Below are 21,130 nucleotides of genomic sequence, written 5' to 3' on the forward strand. Positions count from 1 at the left end.
TGATGCTTCATCGCAACTGTCAACCCCCTGTGAATTAGAATTCCTGAGACTCACACCTCTGAGTGTGTCTATGGGTGTGTTTTCCAGAGGAAATGACTGAAGATGTAAACACTCATTTTGGTGTGTGTGTGGGGTGTGGGCAGCACTGTTCTATGGGATGGGCAGAGAGTGAGCTGAGCAGCAGCCCTCATCTCTGTTTCCTCATGTAAGACCTGTTCTCCTTATCTGACTTCATGAGGACGAGCCTCTCTGTGGGCTTACAATGATTCACAGAAGGTCTGGTGGTCTCTGAAGCCTTGGAGATGGAGAACATTGCCTTGCACATGACAGACAAGCATTTATTCTGTCGGTAGGCTGCATCCCCAGCTTTCAAATGATGAAGGGAAAGGTACCATCTTGCCCTGGAGTTCACTACTTCCTTCTGGGGAACGCACTTTCACCACCGGTTCAACAATTTATGTCACTTTTGTGTTAGTTCCCACCTCTTAGTTGGCCCTGCCCCCCTTTAATCTGTCCACATTTTCTTCCAGCTCTTCCCATCTACTGATGAATTCCTTATCTACCTCAATGAGGTGTTGCTTTCAATTTATGTTTTGACATTTCTATTAATTTTTTTAAAAATGAGAACCATTTTATTTCAAGGGGCTTTGGGGGGTTTGGGAGACTATGTTTATGATTTTGATGATATTGGTAAGGTCGATTTTTGTTGGTTTGCTTTATTTTTCAATGGTATCATTTGTTTATTTAGCACAGCCTTGGCCCTTCTTTTCTTTGCTCTACTTCTGCTTGCCAGAAGCTCATTCATCTTTAAGGTTTTGTAGTTGCTTCCTTCATCAGAGGCTGTCTGAGGACTTGCTGTGCATGGTCATTCGTGGTCTGTCTATCCATGGGAAGCATGGCTGTGTAGTCACCAGGCAGCGAGCTTGTTTGCCAGGGAGTTGGGTGTGGTGACTGAGAATGGTAACGCATGTCCTAGGCGTCTAGGCCAGGTTGGGAGTGGGTTTGCCGAGCTGCCTGCTGCGCAGAGACTAAGAAGCCACAGGAGAGCTCCTGCTCAGAGCTCTGCAGTTTTACTTCCCCCTTTCCCTTTCGCTATTTTAAATTTGGGTCCCGACTCTGTCCTTCCAGTGTGCCCTCTCTGCTCCTCTCTATCTCACTGGCTCTTCCTCAGCTTGTCTCATTCTGGCATGCACTGCCAGCTGCGGTCAGTAGCAGCACACACACACACACACACAGAGTGATGACACCCTGTCTTAGGACCCCCCCCCCCCGGAGCCCACCCACCCAGGGAGCCACCCACCCAGGGAGCCATCCAGGGCAAGTTTTCTAATTTTTCATGCCATACCAGAGACCGCTACCAGACACATGCCCCCCTGTTCTCTATCAATCCTGCCTAACCACTAAGCCAACCACACATTTAGAGTTTTGTTGCTTAAACAGACTATACTGGAGTAAAAAAGTTCATATAGGTGATGACTCCAAAGAATATGATTTTCAGCTTTGTTTACATGTTAATTGTTGTGTGTGTGTGTTTGTGTGTGTGTGTGTATGTGTGTGTAGTATATAGCATGACTTATGTGTATACATTAGAAAGCGATCACCAGACAATTTAGTATATGTGTAACTTTCCAAAAATACCAGTTTCTTTCTGTTTTTAAGTTTCTGTGAGTGGAAGAAATGCTTCAGATCTGTCCTTTTAGCAGCTGGATTTTCTTTGGTTTGGTTTGGTTGGTTTGGTTTGGTTTGGTTTGGTTTGGTTTGGTTTGGTTGGTTTGTTTTGGTTTGTTTGTTTGGTTTGGTTGGTTGGTTGGTTGGTTGGTTGATTGGTTTGGTTTGGTTAGCTGGTTAGGTTAGGTTTGGTTTGGTTTGGTTTGTTGGTTGGTTTGTTTGGTTGGTTGGTTGATTGGTTTGGTTTGGTTAGCTGGTTAGGTTAGGTTTGGTTTGGTTGGTTTGATTTGGTTTGGTTTGGCTTGGTTGGTTGGTTTGGTTTGGTTTGGTTTGGTTTGGTTGGTTGGTTTGGTTTGGTTTGGTTTGGTTTGGTTTGGTTTGGTTGGTTTGTTTTGGTTTGTTTGGTTGGTTTGGTTGGTTGGTTGGTTGGTTGATTGGTTTGGTTTGGTTAGCTGGTTAGGTTAGGTTTGGTTTGGTTTGGTTTGGTTTGGTTTGGTTGGTTGGTTTGGTTGGTTGGTTGGTTGGTTGATTGGTTTGGTTTGGTTAGCTGGTTAGGTTAGGTTTGGTTTAGTTGGTTTGGTTTGGTTTGGTTTGGTTTGGTTTGGTTTGGTTTGGTTTGGCTTGGTTGGTTTGGTTTGGTTTGGCTTGGTTGGTTTGGTTTGGTTTGGTTGGTTGGTTTGGTTTGGTTTGGTTCGTTGGCTTGGTTTGGTTGGTTGGTTTGGTTTGGTTTGGTTTGGTTGGTTGTTTAGAAATGTTCATATCACATCCAGTATTAGTTAGGCAGTGTTTTTCCAAGCAGCATCTTAGAAAGCAGTGTCACCTCCTAACACCTCACAAACATCACACTGGGAAGGGAAATAAAAGACTCTTAGCTGAGTTGTCCTTGGATACTCTTCCCACTGCCATACACACACACACACACACACACACACACACACACACACATATATATACACACATACACACATATACACATAATCAAATTAGAAGGCCTCTGCTAATACACATGGGCTTGGAAAATGGTGATTTCATAGCTGGTCCTGGGGATGAAGGAAGAAGTGTCTCTGACCAGCACAGCTCCTGCCTCTACTCTGGGCAGCTGCCTTCCAACTTTGACTGTTTCCTTAGACTTCCTTGTTTTATTTCCTGTGTGTAATCTGCTCCTCGTTGCTGTCCTTTGGATGGGCTTTACACAGAGAGGATGATGAATGCATACTGACTCTCCCCATTTTTAATGGAATTGCTGCCAGGTTTCTCTCAAGAAATATTATTTTGATGAACTTGGAGAGAATAATTTACCCTTTCATGAAAGAGAGAAGAGAAATCAAATTTTAATATGAAAACTGTTTAAAACCCATTTATTGCTTATATACAGGAATGCAATGTGGATCTGTGTTGTATGACTATTGCCCTCTCTATGGCTCCTATAATCTACAGTGATTAAACCCTTTATTTCCTCAGATTAGAACATTCGTCAGTAAGTGTAAAGAAACTAGCAATCCCTCAGAGAGAAGATTAACAACGGTAAATAATTATAATGACAAATGTAATACTTAGCTGTCCAAAACTACGTATTGAGGATCTGGCTTGGCTTTTTAAACTTTTGCTACATTTATTTATTTGTGTCTTGGGGTCAGGGACACCTTTGTGCCATGGAGAAGTCAGAGGACAGCTTTGTGGAGTTGGTTCTCTTCTTCTTCTACATGGGACCTGGGGATTGAACTCAGGTCTCCAACTTGGCACCAGAAGCATTTATGCACTGTACCGTCTTGCTAGGCCCAGTGTCAACCTTTCTTACAGCACAGGAGCGCAGATTCTCAGAATCCCATCTTTTTTTTTTAAATTCCACATGCAAATGTCAAAGTTCACATCAAATCCTGCAGTTCCTGTTTGTCATGAATGACCTGTGAGCTCAGGGCCATTTCAGGTGTCAGGTCATTTGATTCACAGACCAAGACTTCCTGGTGAATTTAGTTTCCAGTTCATGCACTCATGAAGAAGACACTTTGATCGGATATGATGTTCAAATTCCCAGAAGTAGATAGACACAAAACTAAAATTGTAATCCCTCCTGAGTCTCTGCTCCTTCCAATATACAGCTGCTTCTCTATTAGGTGTTTTAAACTGTTTATCACAAGGGTAAAATAATCTGACTAAGTGATACAAAATTCCATTCTATATGGCTAAAGAAAGTTCACAAACCCTCCTAACCCTTTCCCAACAGGAAACCAGAGTATGTGCAACTATCTGCCCAGCAACGATGAAAGCCACAGCATACTGTGGGCGGTGTGACTTCAACGCCACCACCCATATCTGCACGGTGATGAGAGGGCCTCTCAGTCCCACGGGGAAGAAAGCGGCAGAAGGACTGTGTTCTGCAGCAGAGGAAATAGTTCATTCTGGAGATGTAAACACACACTCTTTCATAGGTAAGGGACGCCACCCACTGCCCATGCTGTAAGCCTAGTGAGAGGCCACTGCTGGTGCAGACTCCATTTCTCTCTGACAATCACCTACATGTCAATCAGCCCATCTTACTTTTAGGCCAACTTGTGGCACAATAATCAGTGACATAATCTAGATGCACTCAAAGTCTGTTATTTAAAATTTTAAGTCAAGCAAGGATAAATGCTATTTTTTTTATTTTATTTATTTATTTTTATGTAAGTACACTGTAGCTGTCTTCAGACACTCCAGAAGAGGGCATCAGATTTCGTTATGGATGGTTGTGAGCCACCATGTGATTGCTGGGATTTGAACTCTGGACCTTTGGAAGAGCAGTCGGCGCTCTTAACCACTGAGCCATCTCGCCTGCCCGGATAAATGCTATTTTAAATTAAATTTTTTTGAAAAAGGAATAAAGCACAAGAAATTAATAAGCTATTTGTGCCTTTCTGAAATATTCCACATATTGATGAATTAATTTCCATTCTCAAAGTTATAAGGCAAACTTCAGTGAGAGCAGTGAGTGGATGCTGCCTTGCTTGGAGGCAGGAAGAGTGGAGAAGCCTGTAGGCTACCGTGAGACCCAGGAGCATTGCTCTGAGGAAGGAGATCACTCCAGAGTGGGACTGTCCCCAAGATGGTGGGTCAACCTCAGAACACTAACCTTCACAGCAACTGAGATAGTAACTTCTAACTACCATTTTGCACTTCTGGATTAGTCTAAGTAGAAGTACTTAGCACTCAGCACTAGCTGAGCTGGAGGAGAAGCTCTGTAGAGTTGAAGATTATTTCTAAATTTGCTCTGCTCTTTACTACAGTTTTATTATTCTAATATTTACCAAAGTCCTTACAGAATATGCTTGGGTTTTTTTTGAGCAAAAAGGATGTGTGTGCTACACATTGAGCCAGAGAAAGTCTGTTTACGTTACATAATTCACACACACTGTAGTTAAATAGACAGAGCAATGCTGTAATCGACATGAACAAGAACAAGGCCTCGCTTAACCACAGGCAGCGAGCATGTCAAATTTCAGGAATGGAAAGTTCTGGGTGGGATGCCAGACTAGAAAGCTGACATAGGGAAGGAGGAGCCAGGGTAAAGTATAACCAACTGGCGTTTACTCCCAGTGCCATGCTAGGTAGTCAGCACTCCCTGCGTACTCCCAAGGCACTCATCTAGTGTGATCATAGGAGGTGAGGGAATGAAGGGTCAGACCTGGAAAAGGAGCTTGCTGTGGGAAGCAGACAGCCCACACACCATGCACACTGAAGCATGAAATCTCCATGCTTCATGTGGGCAAGGGGCTTCCCCCAGAGCACTTGGCACCTCTCTCAAGTGATGCTTCCCTTCAGCTGCCCTTCATCACCCTGCTCTGCTTGGTCCAGGCTTCCCTGGTCAGCCATGAGCCCCCTCTGTCCCTGCAGCATCTGGCTTACAAAGACCACCCACTTGCTGTAGACACTTACCCCATCTTTCCCACTAGCCTGAGATGTTCTTATAAATGATATGTTAGGATTTAACACATGACTCATAAACAAAATTTACTTAATAAATGAAATATAAACAAAATGACATTAGGAAAGGCTTCAAAATAGACCACAGTCTGACCAGTCTTCCAATCTCCCACTGTCAGTTAAATATCACACTCGTGGATCCTCATTCTTAAATGACTGGGTTTCCATCCCAGAGAGGGCCCTGCTTTTATCTGCCACCTGCAATCAAGTCAAGATTTTGAAGGGCTCTCCAAGCATACTTGCAGGAGCCTTCTTCCGAGATAAATAGATGTGCTGCTGATGTGGCATAAGGGCTTTTAAAACCTACACTCCAGATTGCTTTCCCCTCTAGAAAATGCTATAAATTGAACATGAGAAACAAGCTTTCTTATTTGTAGCAGTACTATGGTAGAGCCCCCATCTTCCCAGTCTTAACAGGCGCTTTCCCATGGAGCTGTGTCCCCAGCCAGCTCTCATCTGTTAGTTTTGAAACAGTTTCACTAAATTGCCAAGGCTGGCCTTGAACTTGCGACATAGCCTGAGCTGACTTTGAGTTTATGATTGTCCTTTACATAGTCACGAAAATTGTTAAGTGTCTGATGAGTCCATTTGCTGTGCACTGTATGCATTTAGGGCTCAAAACTAGGATTTGATAATCTGTCAGGAGGCCCATCCCTTCGTTAAGTGAATTCATTAATTGCCTGGATTCATCAGTGTATGCTGTCAGATGTGGAGTTGGTAAAAATCTCTTCCCATTCCGTGTGCTATCATTTTATCATCTTGACAATGTCCTTTCCTTTACAGAAGCTTTTCAGTATCAAGAGGTCCAATTTGTTAATTGTTGATCTTGGTGCCTGAGCTATTGTTCCATTCAGGAAGCCCTTCCATTTGCCAATGCACTCAAGGCTGTTCCCTACATTCTCTTCTATCAGGTTTTGTTGAAGATGCTTTCTTTTTTCCCATTGTATATTTCTGGCTTCTTTATTAGAAATCAGATGTCCATAGGTGTGTGGATCTGTGTCTGGGTCTTTGGATTCCATTCTATTGAATTCCATTGATCAATGTGTCTGTATGCCAATGCCATGCAGTTTTTGTTACTATAGCTCTATAGCACAGCTTCAGACCAGGAATGATAAACCGTTCAGAAGTTCTCTTATTGTACAAGATTGTTTTATCTATCATGGGGCTATTTTTTTCATATGAAGCTGAGTATTATTCTTTCAAAGTCTGTAAAGAATTGTGTTGGAATTTTGATGATGAATATTGCAAAAAACCTATAGATTGCTTTTGGTAGGATGGTCATTTTTTACTGTGTTAATCCTACCAACCCATGAGCATGGAAGATTTTTATGTCTTCTGATATCTTTTTTAACTTCCTTCTTCAAAGATTTGAACTTGTTATTACACAGGTCTTTCACGTGCTTGCTTGGAGCTACCCATAGGTACTCTATATTATCTGTGACTGTTGGGAAGACTGTTTACCTGATTTCTTCCTCCGCCATTTGTCATTTCTATATAGGAGGGCTACTTTTTTTTTTTTTTAGTTTATCTATATCTAGCCACTTAGTTAAAGGGGTTTATAAGCTGTAGGAGTTCCCTGGTAAATTTTGGGGGTCACTTACATATAATAACATGTCATCTGCAAATAGCAATACTTTGACTCCATTCCAACTTGTAGCCTCTTGATCTCCTTTAGTTGTCTTATTGTTCCAGCAAGAATGCCAGCTGCTATACTAAATAGATATGGATAGGGAAGACAGCCTTGTCTTATTCCTAGTTTTAGTGGAATTGCTTTGAGTTTCTCTCCATTTAATTTGATGTTGGCTATAGGCTTGCTGTGAATTGCCTTTATTGGGTTTAGTTATGTCTCGTGCATCTCTGCTCTCGCCAAGGTTTTTATCATGGAGGGGTGTTGGATTTTTGTCAAAGGCTGTGTTGACATCTAATGGAATGATCATGGGGTTTTCTTCGGGGTGTTGGATTTTTGTCAAAGGCTGTATTGACATCTAATGGAATGACCATGGGGTTTTCTTCGGGGTGTTGGATTTTTGTCAAAGGCTGTGTTGACATCTAATGGAATGACCATGGGGTTTTCTTCCTTCACTTTGTTTATACCGTGGATTACAGTAACAGGGTTTGTGTGTAATTCTCTGTCTTTATTGAATCTTGGTGTATCAGGATGACTGTGGCCTCATAAAATGAATTTGACAATGTTGCTTCTGTTTTTATTTTGTGGGATAATTTGAGGAGTATTGATATTATGTCTTCTTTGAAAGTCTGGTTAAATTCTATGCTAAAGCCATCTGACCCTGGGCTTTTTTCTGTTAGTAGACATTTATTTCCTTAGGGGTTACTGATATATTTAAAATCTTTAGTTGATCTTTATTTTACTTTGTTAAGTGGTATCTATCCAGAAAATTTTCGAAAAAACCAAAAAAAAAAAAATTTCCATTTATTTCAGATTTTCCAATTTTGTGTAGCACAGGTTTTTGAAGTGTAACCTGGAGATTCTTTGGATTTCTTCTGTGTCTCTTGTTACGTTTCCTTTTCATTTCTGATTTTGTTGGTTTGGATATTCTCTCTTTGCTTTTTACTTAGTTTGGATAAGGGTTTGTCTGTCTTGTTGATTTTCTCAAAGAACCAACTCTTCTTTTCATTGACGCTCTGTATTGCTCTCTTCATTTCTATTTTATTGATTCAGCCCTGAGTTTGATTATCTCCTGCCATCTACTCCTTTGGGGTGTGCTTGCTTCTTTTTGTTTGAGAGCTTTCTGGTATGCTGCTAAGTAGCTAAGTAGTGTGAGATCTCACTAACTTCCTTCTAAAGGCACTTAAGTGCTATTAGCTTTACTCTTAAATCGTTTTCACTGTGTCCCATATGTTTGGGTATGTTGTGCATTAATTTTAATTGAATTCTAGGAAGTCTGTTTTTATTTCTTCCTTGATCCAGTGATCATAGAATAGAGTTGTTCAGTTTCCATGAGTCTGTAGGCTTTCTGTTGATTCTGTTGTTGAAGTCCAGCTTTAATCCACGGTGATCTGACATGATACAGTCCATTATTTCAATTTTCTTGTATCAGTTGAGACTTGCTTTGTGACCAAGTATGTGGTCAGTTTTTGAGAATGTTCCATAAGATGCTGTGAAGAAGGATTTCTGTGCGTGTGTGTGTGTGTGTGTGTGTGTGTGTGTGTGTGTTTGAGTGTTTGGGTGAAATGTCCTGGAGATATTTGATAGTTCCCTTTGACTCATACTCTCTGCTAGCTCCATTATTTCTCCATTTAGTTTCTGTCTGGATGACATGTCCACTGGTGAGAGTGGGGTGTTGAGGTCTTCCACTATTAATGTGTAAGGCTCAATGTGTGATTTAAGCTTTAGTGGCTGCCCTTGCATTCAGGGCATAGATATTAACCGCCAAGGCCAAAAAAATGGGAATGGGTGGGTAGGGAAGTGGGGCGGAGGGTATGAGGGACTTTTTGGGATAGCATTGGAAATGTAAATGAGGAAAATATGTAATAAAAAATATTAAGAAAAAAAAGAATTGAAATGTGATCTGGATTTTTCCTTTGATGCGTATGAAATTTCTTTCTCCATGTCTTTTGATTAATTTTGGTTTAAAGTCAATTTTGTTAGATATTAGAAGAGCTACACCAACTTGTTTCTTGAATCCATTTGCCTGGAAAATCTTTTTCCAACCTCTTACTCTGAGATAATGTCTATCTTTGATGTTGAGGTGTGTTTCTTGTATGCAAAAGGGTGGATCCTGGTTTTATATCCATTCTGTTAGCCTGTATCTTTTTATGGGAGAATTGAGTCCACTGATATTGAGTGATATCAATAACCAATGAGTGTTAGTTCTTTATGTTATTTTGTTGTAGTTGGTGGTGGAGGTCGTGGTGGTGCATGTGTGTCTCCCCTCTTTAGGTTTTGCTGGTGTGCGGCTATTTATGGCCTATGCTTTCATTGGTGTAGTTAGTTTCTTTGGAGTTGAGTTTCCTTCTATAATTTTCTGTAAGGTTGGATATGTAGTAGATATTATTTAAATTTGACTTTGTCATGAAATATATTACTTTCTCCATCTGCATTCATTGAAAGTCTTGCTGAGAATAGTAGTCTAGACTGGCACCTGTGGTCTCTTAAGAGTCTTCAAGGCATCTATCCAGGACCTTCTGGATTTTAGGATTGTGATTGAGAAGTCAGGTGTAATTCTAAGTGGTCTGCCTTTATATGTTACTTGGCCTCTTTCCCTTGCAGCTTTTAATATTCTTTCTTTATTCTGTGTGTTTAGTGTTTGTGATAATTCTTTAGAATGGGGACTTTCTTTTCTGGTCCACTTTATTAGATGTTCTTTAAGCTTCTTTTATCTTTATGGGCATGTCCTTCTTTAGGTTAGGGAATTTTTCTTCTATGATTTTCTTAAATATATTTTCTGGGATCTTGAGCTTGGATTCTTTTCCTTATATTCCTAATATTCTTAGGTTTAGTCTTTTCACAGTATCCTAGATTTTCTGGATGTTTTGTGTTAGAATTTTCTTATATTCAGCATTTTCTTTGACCAATGAATCTAATTTTTCTACCATATTTTCAACCCCTGAGATTCTATCTTCCATTTCTTGTATTTTGTTGGTAATGCTTGAGTCTGAAGTTCCTGTTCCCTTACCTAGATTTTCCCATTTCCAGAATTTCTTCAGTTTGTGTTTTCTTTATTGCTTCCATTTCTATTTTCGTGTCTTGGACAGTTGACTTCATCTGTTTACTTGCTTGTTTATTTGTTGGATCGCATGGCATTCTTTAAGGGGTTTATTGATTTTGCCCAATTTTTTATTCATCTTTTCCTTGATTTTTTTTTAAGGAACCCCTCATTTCTTTTTCAATGATCTCTATCATCATCATAAAGTTGGTTTTAAGGTCATTTTCTTACGTTTCAGCTGCATTAAAATCTTCATGTCTTTCTGTCTCCAGTGGTGCCATATTCCGGATCTGCTGTTGATTGTGTTCTGACCCTGGCATTTATGCATTGGGTCTGGATGATTAAAGTTCTAGATGCTGACTTCTAAGGTTGTCTTTGTTGAATAGGTATTCTGTTCCTTGGTTTCTGTTTCCTCTTTGGTCTTCTGGTCTTTGTGGCCTGGATTTCTGGTGGCCTGCTTGAATGATCATCCACTAGGAAGTTTGTGACCAGGTTAGGGACTTGATTTCTGGCAAACAGCTTGGCCTGTGGTGCAGTGGGGGTAGGGTGGAGGTCTATGTTCTTCTGATGGGTATGACCTGCACCTGAGTAACTGGAGTCTAGTAAAATTGAGCATAGGGACCCTCTGAAGGATGGCTGGTAAGGTGGGAGTAGAGAGGCTATGGAATGTGTCTTTGGGAACCTAGTCTAGGGAGTAGAACAGTTCAGCTGGCAGGGACACACTCACCTGTCCTTCTGACTCCTGTCTTACTTTTGAGATAGGTTCTCCCACTGGTTGAGTGCTCTGGGATCCACTTGTCTCTACCCTGCCCCACCTCCCCCCGCCCATGCTAGGATTCCAACACTGCTGAGTATAGCTTTTACCATGTATCCTGGGTGTGGAGCTCATGCTTATACAACAAGCCCTACACAGTCTGACTTCTCCCTCCAGCCTCTCAGTTGTTTCTTTATAAATACTTCTCTCTTCAGAAACAATGAATTCCTTGCTGTGTGACTACCATCTCCACATCTACTTAACACTTCATTTTTTTTCATGCTTTATAAAATAAATTAGATTTTTATTTATGCACAAAGGAATAAGAGTATTAAGCATTAGTTTTAAATGTTTAGAGATCTAGATTTTAAGGGATTAGAAGTAAGAGTCTGTAATGTTTTCATGAAGGACCAGAATTCATTTCCCAGTACCCAAAATGGGGGAGGGGTGCACACACCTTTCTATAACTCCAGGTCCAGGGGATACAATGATATCTTCTGGCCTCTGTAAGCACCAGAACACACATACACACACACACACACACACACTCATAAACACACACAGAGAGAAAGAGAAACAAAGAAATAAAAACTACAAGGTGGTTTGACTTTAATTTTTAGTATGATAGTTAGAAAGAAAGAAAGAGAGAGAGAGAGAGAGAGAGAGAGAGAGAGAGAGAGAGAGAGAGAGAGAAAGGAAGAAAGAAAAGCCCTCAGAGTCCGATTTTTGTCTTGCAGATAGAGACCTCAAGCCAAGCACTGTGTATGAATATAGAGTTTCTGCATGGAACAGCTATGGGCGAGGATTCAGCCAATCCGTGAGAGCCAGCACAAGAGAAGATGTGCCTGAAGGAGTCAAGGCCCCTAGATGGGCCAGGACCGGCAATCATGAAGACGTTATTTTCTTACAGTGGAAAGAGCCCATGCAGTCAAATGGTATTGAGCTGCTTCAAAAGTCGAATTACCAGCCTTGTACATTCCTACCGTTGGGAAATGAGTGTACTGCACATTGACATGCCTCCAATTGGTGGGAAACGTTTACTGATAAAAGAAAACCCCTGTGTCTGCTCATTGCTCATCGTTTTGAGACTAAATAAATAACAATGCTAAAAATAATGACTCAAAACCTCCCAGACCATTGCACCCACCAGAGTTGCTCTCAAATAAGCAGATTATATTTTAAATCAAAATTGTCCTATTGTTGAAAATAAATCCTTTTAGACACAAACAGAGATAAACATAAATAACTCTGTTCAGCCATTCCTCTTCCCTCTGGTAGTATAACTGAAAACTACTTGATCAAACAAACAAATAAATAAAAAAACATGTTACATTTTAAAATGCTACAGTACCCCATTTCCTTAACAATTCTATGACAGAGCTGTTGAGACAGCTCAGTAGTTAGAGGACATTCTCTACCATGCCTAACTACCTGAGTTTGATCCCTGGGACCTGCATGGTAGGAGAGAAATGACTCCATAAAGTTGTCCTCTGACCTCTGACCTCCAACCTCCATACCAATGCGTGTACAGATATACATACACATATGCATGCGCATAAAGAAATGTAATTGGGAAAGTTCTATGGCATACATGTTGTTTGACATTTGAAATGGCATGACACACAGCATCACTGTTCTGCCTTCCAGGTCCTATCATTCACTATATTCTTTTTCGAGACGGAAGGGAGCGCTTTCAGGGAACAGCACTGAGCTTCACGGACACGCAGGGAATTCAGCCACTCCAGGAATACTCATACCAGCTGAAGGCTTGCACAGCTGCTGGCTGTGCTGTCAGTTGCAAGGTGAGAAGAGCTCACCTAACCATGGGAAGAAGGGTCCAGGGCCAGGGCTGTGTGAATGAACATCTTGGGTATGATTTGTCCAAAGCCAGAAAACCATGTCTCCTTCAGAGTGGTACTGAGGAGAGTGTGTGTCATTGGGTGTTGATGCTTATATCTGAAAGGAGAGATTCTGACAGAGACTTAACCATATATCAGTGCTTTTTTTTAAGACCAGTAAACTCTTAATCGTCAGTGACTCTTTCACAGCCCGTTCCCAGTAATTATCTCTGGGCAGTTGCCGTGATAATTCCCCAGCTGGTCTCACGATGAGGGTTGGTGTCGATGCAAGTAATCAGCTGATGCCCAATAATGTTCACTTGGTGCCAGGTCTTTACATCCTAAGTCCACAGAGTTCATATGGTGTGAGAAGAAACCAAGAACTAGCATCAAGTGTAGTGGCAGCTCTGAAAGGTACTTTGTGACAATGGTTCCACCCTGGCACAGGGATAATAATCTCCTTTCTCAGGCAACAGATTGTGTCATTGCATTCACAGGACTAGATGAGCCCCCATAATGCAGGTTATTCTGAGGCCACCTCTCCAATTCTATTGCTTTTACACATGCCCATGGATCTTTTTATTTCCCAACGGTATGCCCCACTCCCCATGTGGCCCTCCAGTCTTACACTTCCCAGATTCCAGAACTTTGAGGCAGAAACAGAAAGCTCTTCAGATGCTTCTCAGTCACAGGCACCTTGTTATAGTGGCAGGAAATGGAATATGACAGTAGAATTCTACAAAGCTGTAAAAAGGTCCAAAACTACTCATCAGTTTATAATATTGTAGTGCAGGGGGCAGGGGGAGGAATGTTAGCAATCCCCAAGAAAACAGACAGGAGCCAATTTGATGCCACTCACTGCAGGGCCTTTAGTCTATCTGAGTTGGCTTGCACCCTCCCCGCAATGCACCTCTGTGGTGCAGGACAGTTTTGGTGGAGAGAAGAACCCTGAATGTCTATCTGCTTTATAGTAAGCAGCAAGCAGGAAGTACGTGTGCAAGCATCTAATTGGAAAGCTACTACGGCCTGTAATATAATTGGCTGGTGCTGGGAGTTATATCATAAACTTAACTTTTACTCCCCTCTGCGTTGGTGGTCATTAGGCAGGGGGTGGGCTTGTAACCTGGGGTGCAGATTTCTTGGGGGAATGACCTGGAGATGCTGGTCTTGTTGAGGGTGTAACCTGGAGATGCTGTTCTTGTTGGGGATTAGCCTAGAGACTGGAGCTAGGCTCCCATATTGTTTGGGGGAGGGGGGGCAACTTGGAAACTAATGTTAGGTATCAGCCTGTTAGTTTAACTTAGGTCGGGTTCTCTAGATTGGAGTCTGAACTTAAAAGCTTTGGCCTCTCATCATCATGTCATCAAACTTTAGAAAAACCAATGCATGAACTGTGTACGTATGTTCTGTGTAGATAAGTGACCTCAGCCTTCAGCAGCAGCCTTACTACAGAATAATAAAGGCCCAGATTTATGTTCCTGGGATCAGAACAAGAGGTTGGAAATGTAGTCAGTTGGTAGTGCTTGCCTAGCTTGCACAGAGCCCAGGCTCAGTCCCCAGGATGCAGGTGACACAGTAAGCAGGATTTGATGTGAACTCTGTACAGAAGACACAACTGTGTCCAGCCCACATCTCATGTTCATATACACCCCTGAGTTGCTGTGACTGAGCCCCAAGACTAAACTAGGAACTGCTTATAGCATTATGAAGTATTGTGGCATTTTTTGTCTGTGTTTCTCAAGCACAAACTTGGTAGATGGCAATGACACATCACAATGTCAAGGGTTGGATGCCAAGAAAAGAAGAAAGGAAAGTGGTACATTTATTTTTAAGGTATGTGGCTTCAGCTATTTGTAGGTGCGGTTGCTGTGGCCCAGGCAGAAACAAAGACGTTAAAACAATAAGATTATCTTCAAGCTTCTCAAAACTATTTAAGAGAAAGAGCAGATAGCAGGGAGGTAGAGGCAGATATCGTTTGTCATTGTAAATGAAAAAATGCTGCCTGCTAGACCAGGACATGGGCTTGCTAGGGAGATCTGTGCGGGAAGTTACAGCAGTAGGTTTAGATGTGATCATCAAAGGCACTAGGGAGAAGCAGAAGCAGAGCACCTTGTGGTGAACGACAGAGACTGCCTCAGAACGAATAAGAAAGGAAACTCCAAAAAATGAGACTAAGAAGAAACAAAGAGTTATGCGGGCAAAATAACCAAGTGCCATCTCACAGAGGCCGGCTTTGTAGGGAGCAGCCTGGAGACACCCTGGCCAACAGAATGGCTCTAAAGCTCTTTGTCAGGTTAAAACTTCAGGAGAGTGGGCTCTGCAAGAGCCACACAACACTCTGAATCTGACTCACACACCACCACACACTTGGACAGTTTTGTTCAACAGAGCCACGGAGAGAACCGAGCCTACCACTATGCAGACAGATGGCAGCTGATTGGCTCAATGAAAGTTATGGTCTGAACGGTCCTTGAACAATTCTGTATTTGTGCATAAGAGGCCCTGGGTCTACCAGATGCCAGAACAATTGGTTAAAACATGAAATCAGGTTCATCCTGGGGGAAAACATATCCCCAACCACAAGCGCTGTTGGTTCTGAGTAAACATATTTTGACATCCATTTTTTTTTTTGATCCATACTTTGACACCATTGACTCAACAATGGCTGACTTTTTTTCTTCTCACTGGGTTTGGTTCTCTTTCTAGAACACTGGTGTAGATAGCATGCAGTCCTCTCAGGAAGAATACAGGGAAGTCTGCCCTTTATGCCGCTGAAAGTCTGCTCTGTGCAAGCAAGTTTAGACATAGCTTTTGCTCCATATTTACTGATGCTTAACTTTACGAAATCAGGCTGTTAAAATGCAAAGACACTGATGGGCCATATGGAAGACAGTTCTCCAGGAAGACAGTCTGCCAGGCGGGTCGCACTTGTTTAAACTGAGAGCTGCACTCTGCCTTCAAAATTGTTGTCGGACCTGTTGTGATAAATAGTAGTTGGAGACTTATATAATGTATTCAAGGTCAGATTTCATTGTTTAAATAGGATGAAAGGGAAGGAATGGAAAGTGGGGAGGGACTGCTTCACCTAGCCTTTGCTAATGATATGCCAGCCAGACAGCAAGGCTCTAAAACAAAAGCGACATTTTCATTGATCAGGATTCCTCCTCTGTGGACAATGGCAATAAATGGCCCTTTAATTTCCTCGCTCACAGGTAGTCGCTGCCACCGCCCAAAGAATCCCGGAGAATGTCTCACCACCAAACATCACAGCCCAGAGCTCAGAGACTCTACACCTCAGCTGGAGTGTCCCCGAGAAAATGAAAGATGCCATTAAAGCGTACCAGCTCTGGCTGGATGGGAAAGGGCTCATCTACACGGACACAAGTGACAGGAGGCAGCATACGGTTACAGGTGACAAAACGGGAAATCTACTGGAGGAGGCTGTCATTGCAGTGGGGTTGGGGCAAGCCTCCCAGGGGTGTGCGTTTGATATATGAGGTCACTCTGAAAGGACACATTCTCTTGACATATGGTCAGGTCCCACTTATCCATGCTAATCGAAGAGCCCACACTGGCAGCAATAAGCCATGGCAGCAGAGAACTTCAGAAATAATTTACATTTGGCTTTGATAAGCAGTGTGTCGAGAGGGGGCTTGTGTCAGGATTAACTTTTATTTTGTCTTTTTTTTTTTTTTTTAACAAACAGTATGATGAATTTTCATTCCTCAGGGACATAGTCACAGATAGTGACGCTCGGGCAGCCAAGTAAGGGCGAGGAGGTAGAAGAAAGCTAGCCCATAGAGGGGTGCCTAGCATTCACTCATTGACAGTTCCTGCTCGGAACTTCTTGTCGTTATCACTTCTGTTAATTAGTAGCAATTGTATTATTTCTGACTATGTATAATATTGTCATCATTACTACAATAGTGCATTGCTGAAGCAAAATGTTAGCTCAACCCTCCTGGTGATCATAATAGCTATTAATGTGGGTAGCTTGGATATTTCATTTGAAGAGAAAAATGTATTTTCTTATCGCCTTGTTTAATTTAATCATCGACTTCATACCACCTGGTAGTTTAATACTTGGCTTTTGTCTTTTTTTTTTTTTTTTTTCTTTTGCCTTCCTCACTGGCAAATGTAGGCTGCGGGAGGGCGGGGACCTGACCTGTCTGTTAGGGGCTGCACTGTTCATGCCTAAATTCATGGCTAGCAGGCCAATGGGAGCTGAGTGAATTGGGTGGGGAGGGAAGGAAGGGGACAGATGAGCTAAAAGATCACAAACACTATCTGAACACTGGCGTGCACTGATTCAGTTCTTGTCTCAAGCCTACAAGGGCAGAGCTGATTCTTAGCTCTGTTTTATTGGGGGGGGGACACTTTTGGGGACAAAGTTATCTAGTTTACTCTTGGGATTCACTGAGTCAGTATAAACACACCTCGAAGTTGACCTCCTGAGACCGGGATTTTTCCAAACTGTCACAATTTCTCCACATCTTTCTAAGACTTCCCAAAGCAATGACCTCTTTCTGCTCAGCTCTGTGCTCTCAAAAAGCATTCGCTGAACAGATAACAAAACTTTCAGTAAAGCACAGAAGTGTCTAGAAAGATATGCCTGCACTTTCAGGAGCCAAAATGTATGCCGCACCCACGGAAAAGTCACTCCATGCATGGCACTTTGTTCAAAAGTTCCATGATTTTCTGCCATCTAAGCAAGCCTTGACCGACCAGCATCTCCGGTGTTTTTTTACAGAGGCCCCGTGGGTCCTAGGAAGACATTAGCATGTGCCTGCATGCCTGCACATCTTACTCCACATCTGGAGATCGAGAGCTGACCTTGAGATAGCATGGGAAGGGAACCATTTCGATTTCATCAGCTCAGTGCTCTCGCTGGTTTCTTACTTCTTATTTCACTTGAAGTAAAATAAGCACAAGTACAGAACTAGAGTATTGTTTTGTGTGATAAAAGGAATGATTGCATTCTGGCGCATTTGCTCCTCCCCACTTCCCTATAACTAAGGGAAGTTTGTAGCATCCGTGCTTAAAAGATGAACAAAACTCACCCACTCAGAGCATTTACAGCATTTACCAGTCTGTAAAGGAAACAGAATGGTGTGTGTGTGTGTGTGTGTGTGTGTGTGTGTGTGTGCACGAGTGCTTGTATGCACACATGTGTATGCACACACATACATATATACATGTGTGCCTACTGCTACCCAATGGTTATTGTCTTGATAATACATAAGACTTTTTAAATAAGATTGTGAGGGTTGGGGAGATGGCCCAGAGGATGAAGGTACCACCGTGCAAGTATTGACATTAAAAAGAAAACAGCCAGTTGCTGAGGTGGCGTGTATGTGTAATCCTAGCACTGGCTTGGGGAGTGAGCAGGGAGACAGGAGGATTCCTGAAGCTCACTGACCAACCAATGTAGCCAAATCAGTCAGCACCAGGTTTAGTGAAAGACCCAAAATAAAGTAGAGAGCAATCGAGGAAGACACTTGATGTTGACCTCTGACCTCCACAAACACAGGCACTGGCAGACTCTATACACACTCTCTTCTCACAGAGAACAATTAACAAGTCAGTTAATTAGCACTGTGGCCTCTAAGATGCCCTTGCCAGAGGGAAGGCTGCCAGGTAAAGGTATGATGGCATGGATCAGCACAGAATGCAGAGCTGGCAATTGAAGGACCTGGAGTGTTGTAACTGAATCTGAGTTATTCATCCCTTAAAATCAGCTAAAGCCACCTAAAGCCATGTACTGGCTGATATTAGTTTCACAATAAACTGAGAGGCAAAACTGAAGAACAGTGGTCCAGCAGTCTCTATCTTCTCAGGTCCCCTGGCCATGAATTGCTGCCAACTCTATTGGTTTGCATCAGAGACTGACTCTGAGATGCCAGCAAACCAAATTCAATTATAATGTACAAAGCCATGGGATGGATGGCCTCATTAATTATAAAATAATTGCAAAGTCCTCTCTTTAAATCCCTTTGCTCCTCTGATCTTTCCTTTCACTGCCATTCCCAATCAATATTTTCATGTCAAAGAGGAATTTATACACTCACAGTAGTGCCAGAGGTCCTTGTGTTAGAATCAGGATTATAAAGTTTTCCTATATAAGTTAAACCTTTACAAAAATCATAAAGTAGAAGTAATTCTTGAGAGGACCTATTTTATATTTCTTTTACTATTTTTTGAGTTTTTTTTCCTACATGGGTCTTATATTTGCCTCATTTATACCTTCTCTCTGCCTACTGCAGTACCTCCCATCTCCCCAAGCTCCTCCCATATTTGTCTTTAGTTACTATTCTTACATATATGTGTGTACACATGCGTATGTATTAATACCACCTGCTGAACTCATTCACTGTTGCTCAGACATGTATGTGTTTGGGGCTGACTACCTGGATAACCTATCAGGAGGGTCCTCCCTAAGGAAATCTGATTTTCTGTCTCTCCATAACCATTCATTGCCTGCAGCTCCTCATCTAGGGCTTGGGCCTTGTGAGATTTCCCCCATCCACACTGGGAAGTCAGGAGATGGTCAGTTGGGGTTTTCACTGTGCAGGTCCTGCTTAGGTGGCCAGATTGTTGAACTTTTATGGGTACAGATTCTTCGGTGTGTGTAGAAGACACTGTCTCACAGCAGACTGACATTCTGGTGATCTGACTCTTACAGTCTTTCTCTCCCACTTTTACAATTTGCCCTATCGTTGAGTGGAGGGTTCATGTGGTACTGAGTGGAGATGTGTCTAATAGGGTTGGACCCCCACAGTCAGTTCTTCTCCACAGTTGGACCAGTGGTGGGTCGCTATGAGAGTCTCCAGAGTCATCTGGTCCATTGTCTGCCTTAACTTTCACCTGGGCAGTAAAGTCCTAAAGAGAGGGAGTTCAAAGCTTGCTACGTGCAGTTCCTGTGGAGTAGGAGTGATGTGAGTCTCGAGCATCTCTCAACCCAGGATCTTCACGGTGCGATGTGCTTTCTCTGCCACGGAGCGCCAGGTCCGTGGTAAGCTGACTGACCAAAAGCATCTATTTTATGATGCAATGGGTATTTTACTGAGTTCATGGAATGGAGGAAAAGATTAGAATTTACTTCCCAGCCTGGCATGGATGTTTGCTGAAAGGCTGTCTAAGATGCCTGAAATAAATAAACATTCCAATTTGTCTTCATTTCCAAAACCTGGTATTCCTTCAGCAACAGGGCTCTAATGAAGTTGTAGCGCTAGCCTTCCTGGAGCCTGAAGGATCATGGTCCTGAGGATGGCAGGAAGGACTGCCAGCACCTCACCACAGCCATGTTGTCTCCGTGCTTACTTTTAATTACCTCAAAGCCTCGGAAACATGAGCTTATAAATGCTTTGTGGGAATAGTGGCGAAGGCCCTCAGCACGCGAAACCCATAAATTGCTTATAATCCTCTCAAGATGTTTTTAAAAAAAAAAAAAAAACATTAAGTAATTGAAGACAGGAAGTCCGAAGTTAATTATTTAGAGGTGTTATCAATGCTTTAAGTAAACTGGAGGCATTGTCTGCTATCTCCACACACCAAACCCCAGGGGACTCAGGAGATAGCAGTTCCCCCCAGCTCATATTCACTAATGCAAACAGCACATGGTAGCTTGTCAATAGAGACCTCCCCAGATCCTTTGTGACTAAATTCATCCACTGTTCTGTCCTACACACAACACTTGGGTGGCAGCTATGGCGCTTGTAGGCTGCCTGTGTCTTAGGAATAGAGGGGAAAGTAAGTTTACCTCGTGGCTGAGTCCAGAGAAGAGTGAACGAATGGATCACATCTTGTTTAGCAGTGGGTCTGAGAGGGCCCATGTGTCTGGGGAAACTGTTGCCAAATGGCTAACTTATGGGCTGCTAATTATTGCCAGGCAGTCAGAAGACACACCCAGCCATTAAGTAGGGAGCAGGAGTCAATATGCCTTCTCCCATCAGTTTCAGGTTGTTGAAAGCCTTTTGTGCTAGATAATACAAACCCTAGATAATCAGTTTACAACAGGAAGACGACTATTAACATTATGCTGAAACAAGTCTTATACACACCATTTTTTTGAGGGAGAGAAAATGTAGTTTGGGCATCTGTATGACAAAAAGTGGGACATCTTTGTGAAGAGTCTAGATAGCTTTAGATAACTCCTTTGTGTGGTGGCAAACTATCTTTGCTCTCAGGGTATTTATGTTTTAGCAGGCCCAGAGATGGCTCAGAGGATAAAGCACTTGCCTTAC

General features: G+C 42.3%; 1 protein-coding gene across 1 annotated transcript in view; it reads left to right on the forward strand.

Annotated features, from left to right (window-relative positions):
• The window catches only part of Ush2a (usherin), a 680,823-nt gene that overhangs the window by 530,423 nt on the left and 129,270 nt on the right, over positions 1-21,130 (forward strand). Inside the window, exons 51-54 of the mRNA XM_085835345.1 lie at positions 3,893-4,097; positions 11,787-11,984; positions 12,697-12,851; positions 16,100-16,298. Coding sequence (XP_085691471.1) covers positions 3,893-4,097; positions 11,787-11,984; positions 12,697-12,851; positions 16,100-16,298 — 757 coding nt within the window. The remainder of the gene's footprint in view (positions 1-3,892; positions 4,098-11,786; positions 11,985-12,696; positions 12,852-16,099; positions 16,299-21,130) is intronic.

Source organism: Mus caroli, unplaced genomic scaffold (assembly GCF_978045245.1).
Source record: "Mus caroli unplaced genomic scaffold, Mus_caroli_1 scaffold_1, whole genome shotgun sequence".
NCBI lineage: Eukaryota > Metazoa > Chordata > Mammalia > Rodentia > Muridae > Mus > Mus caroli.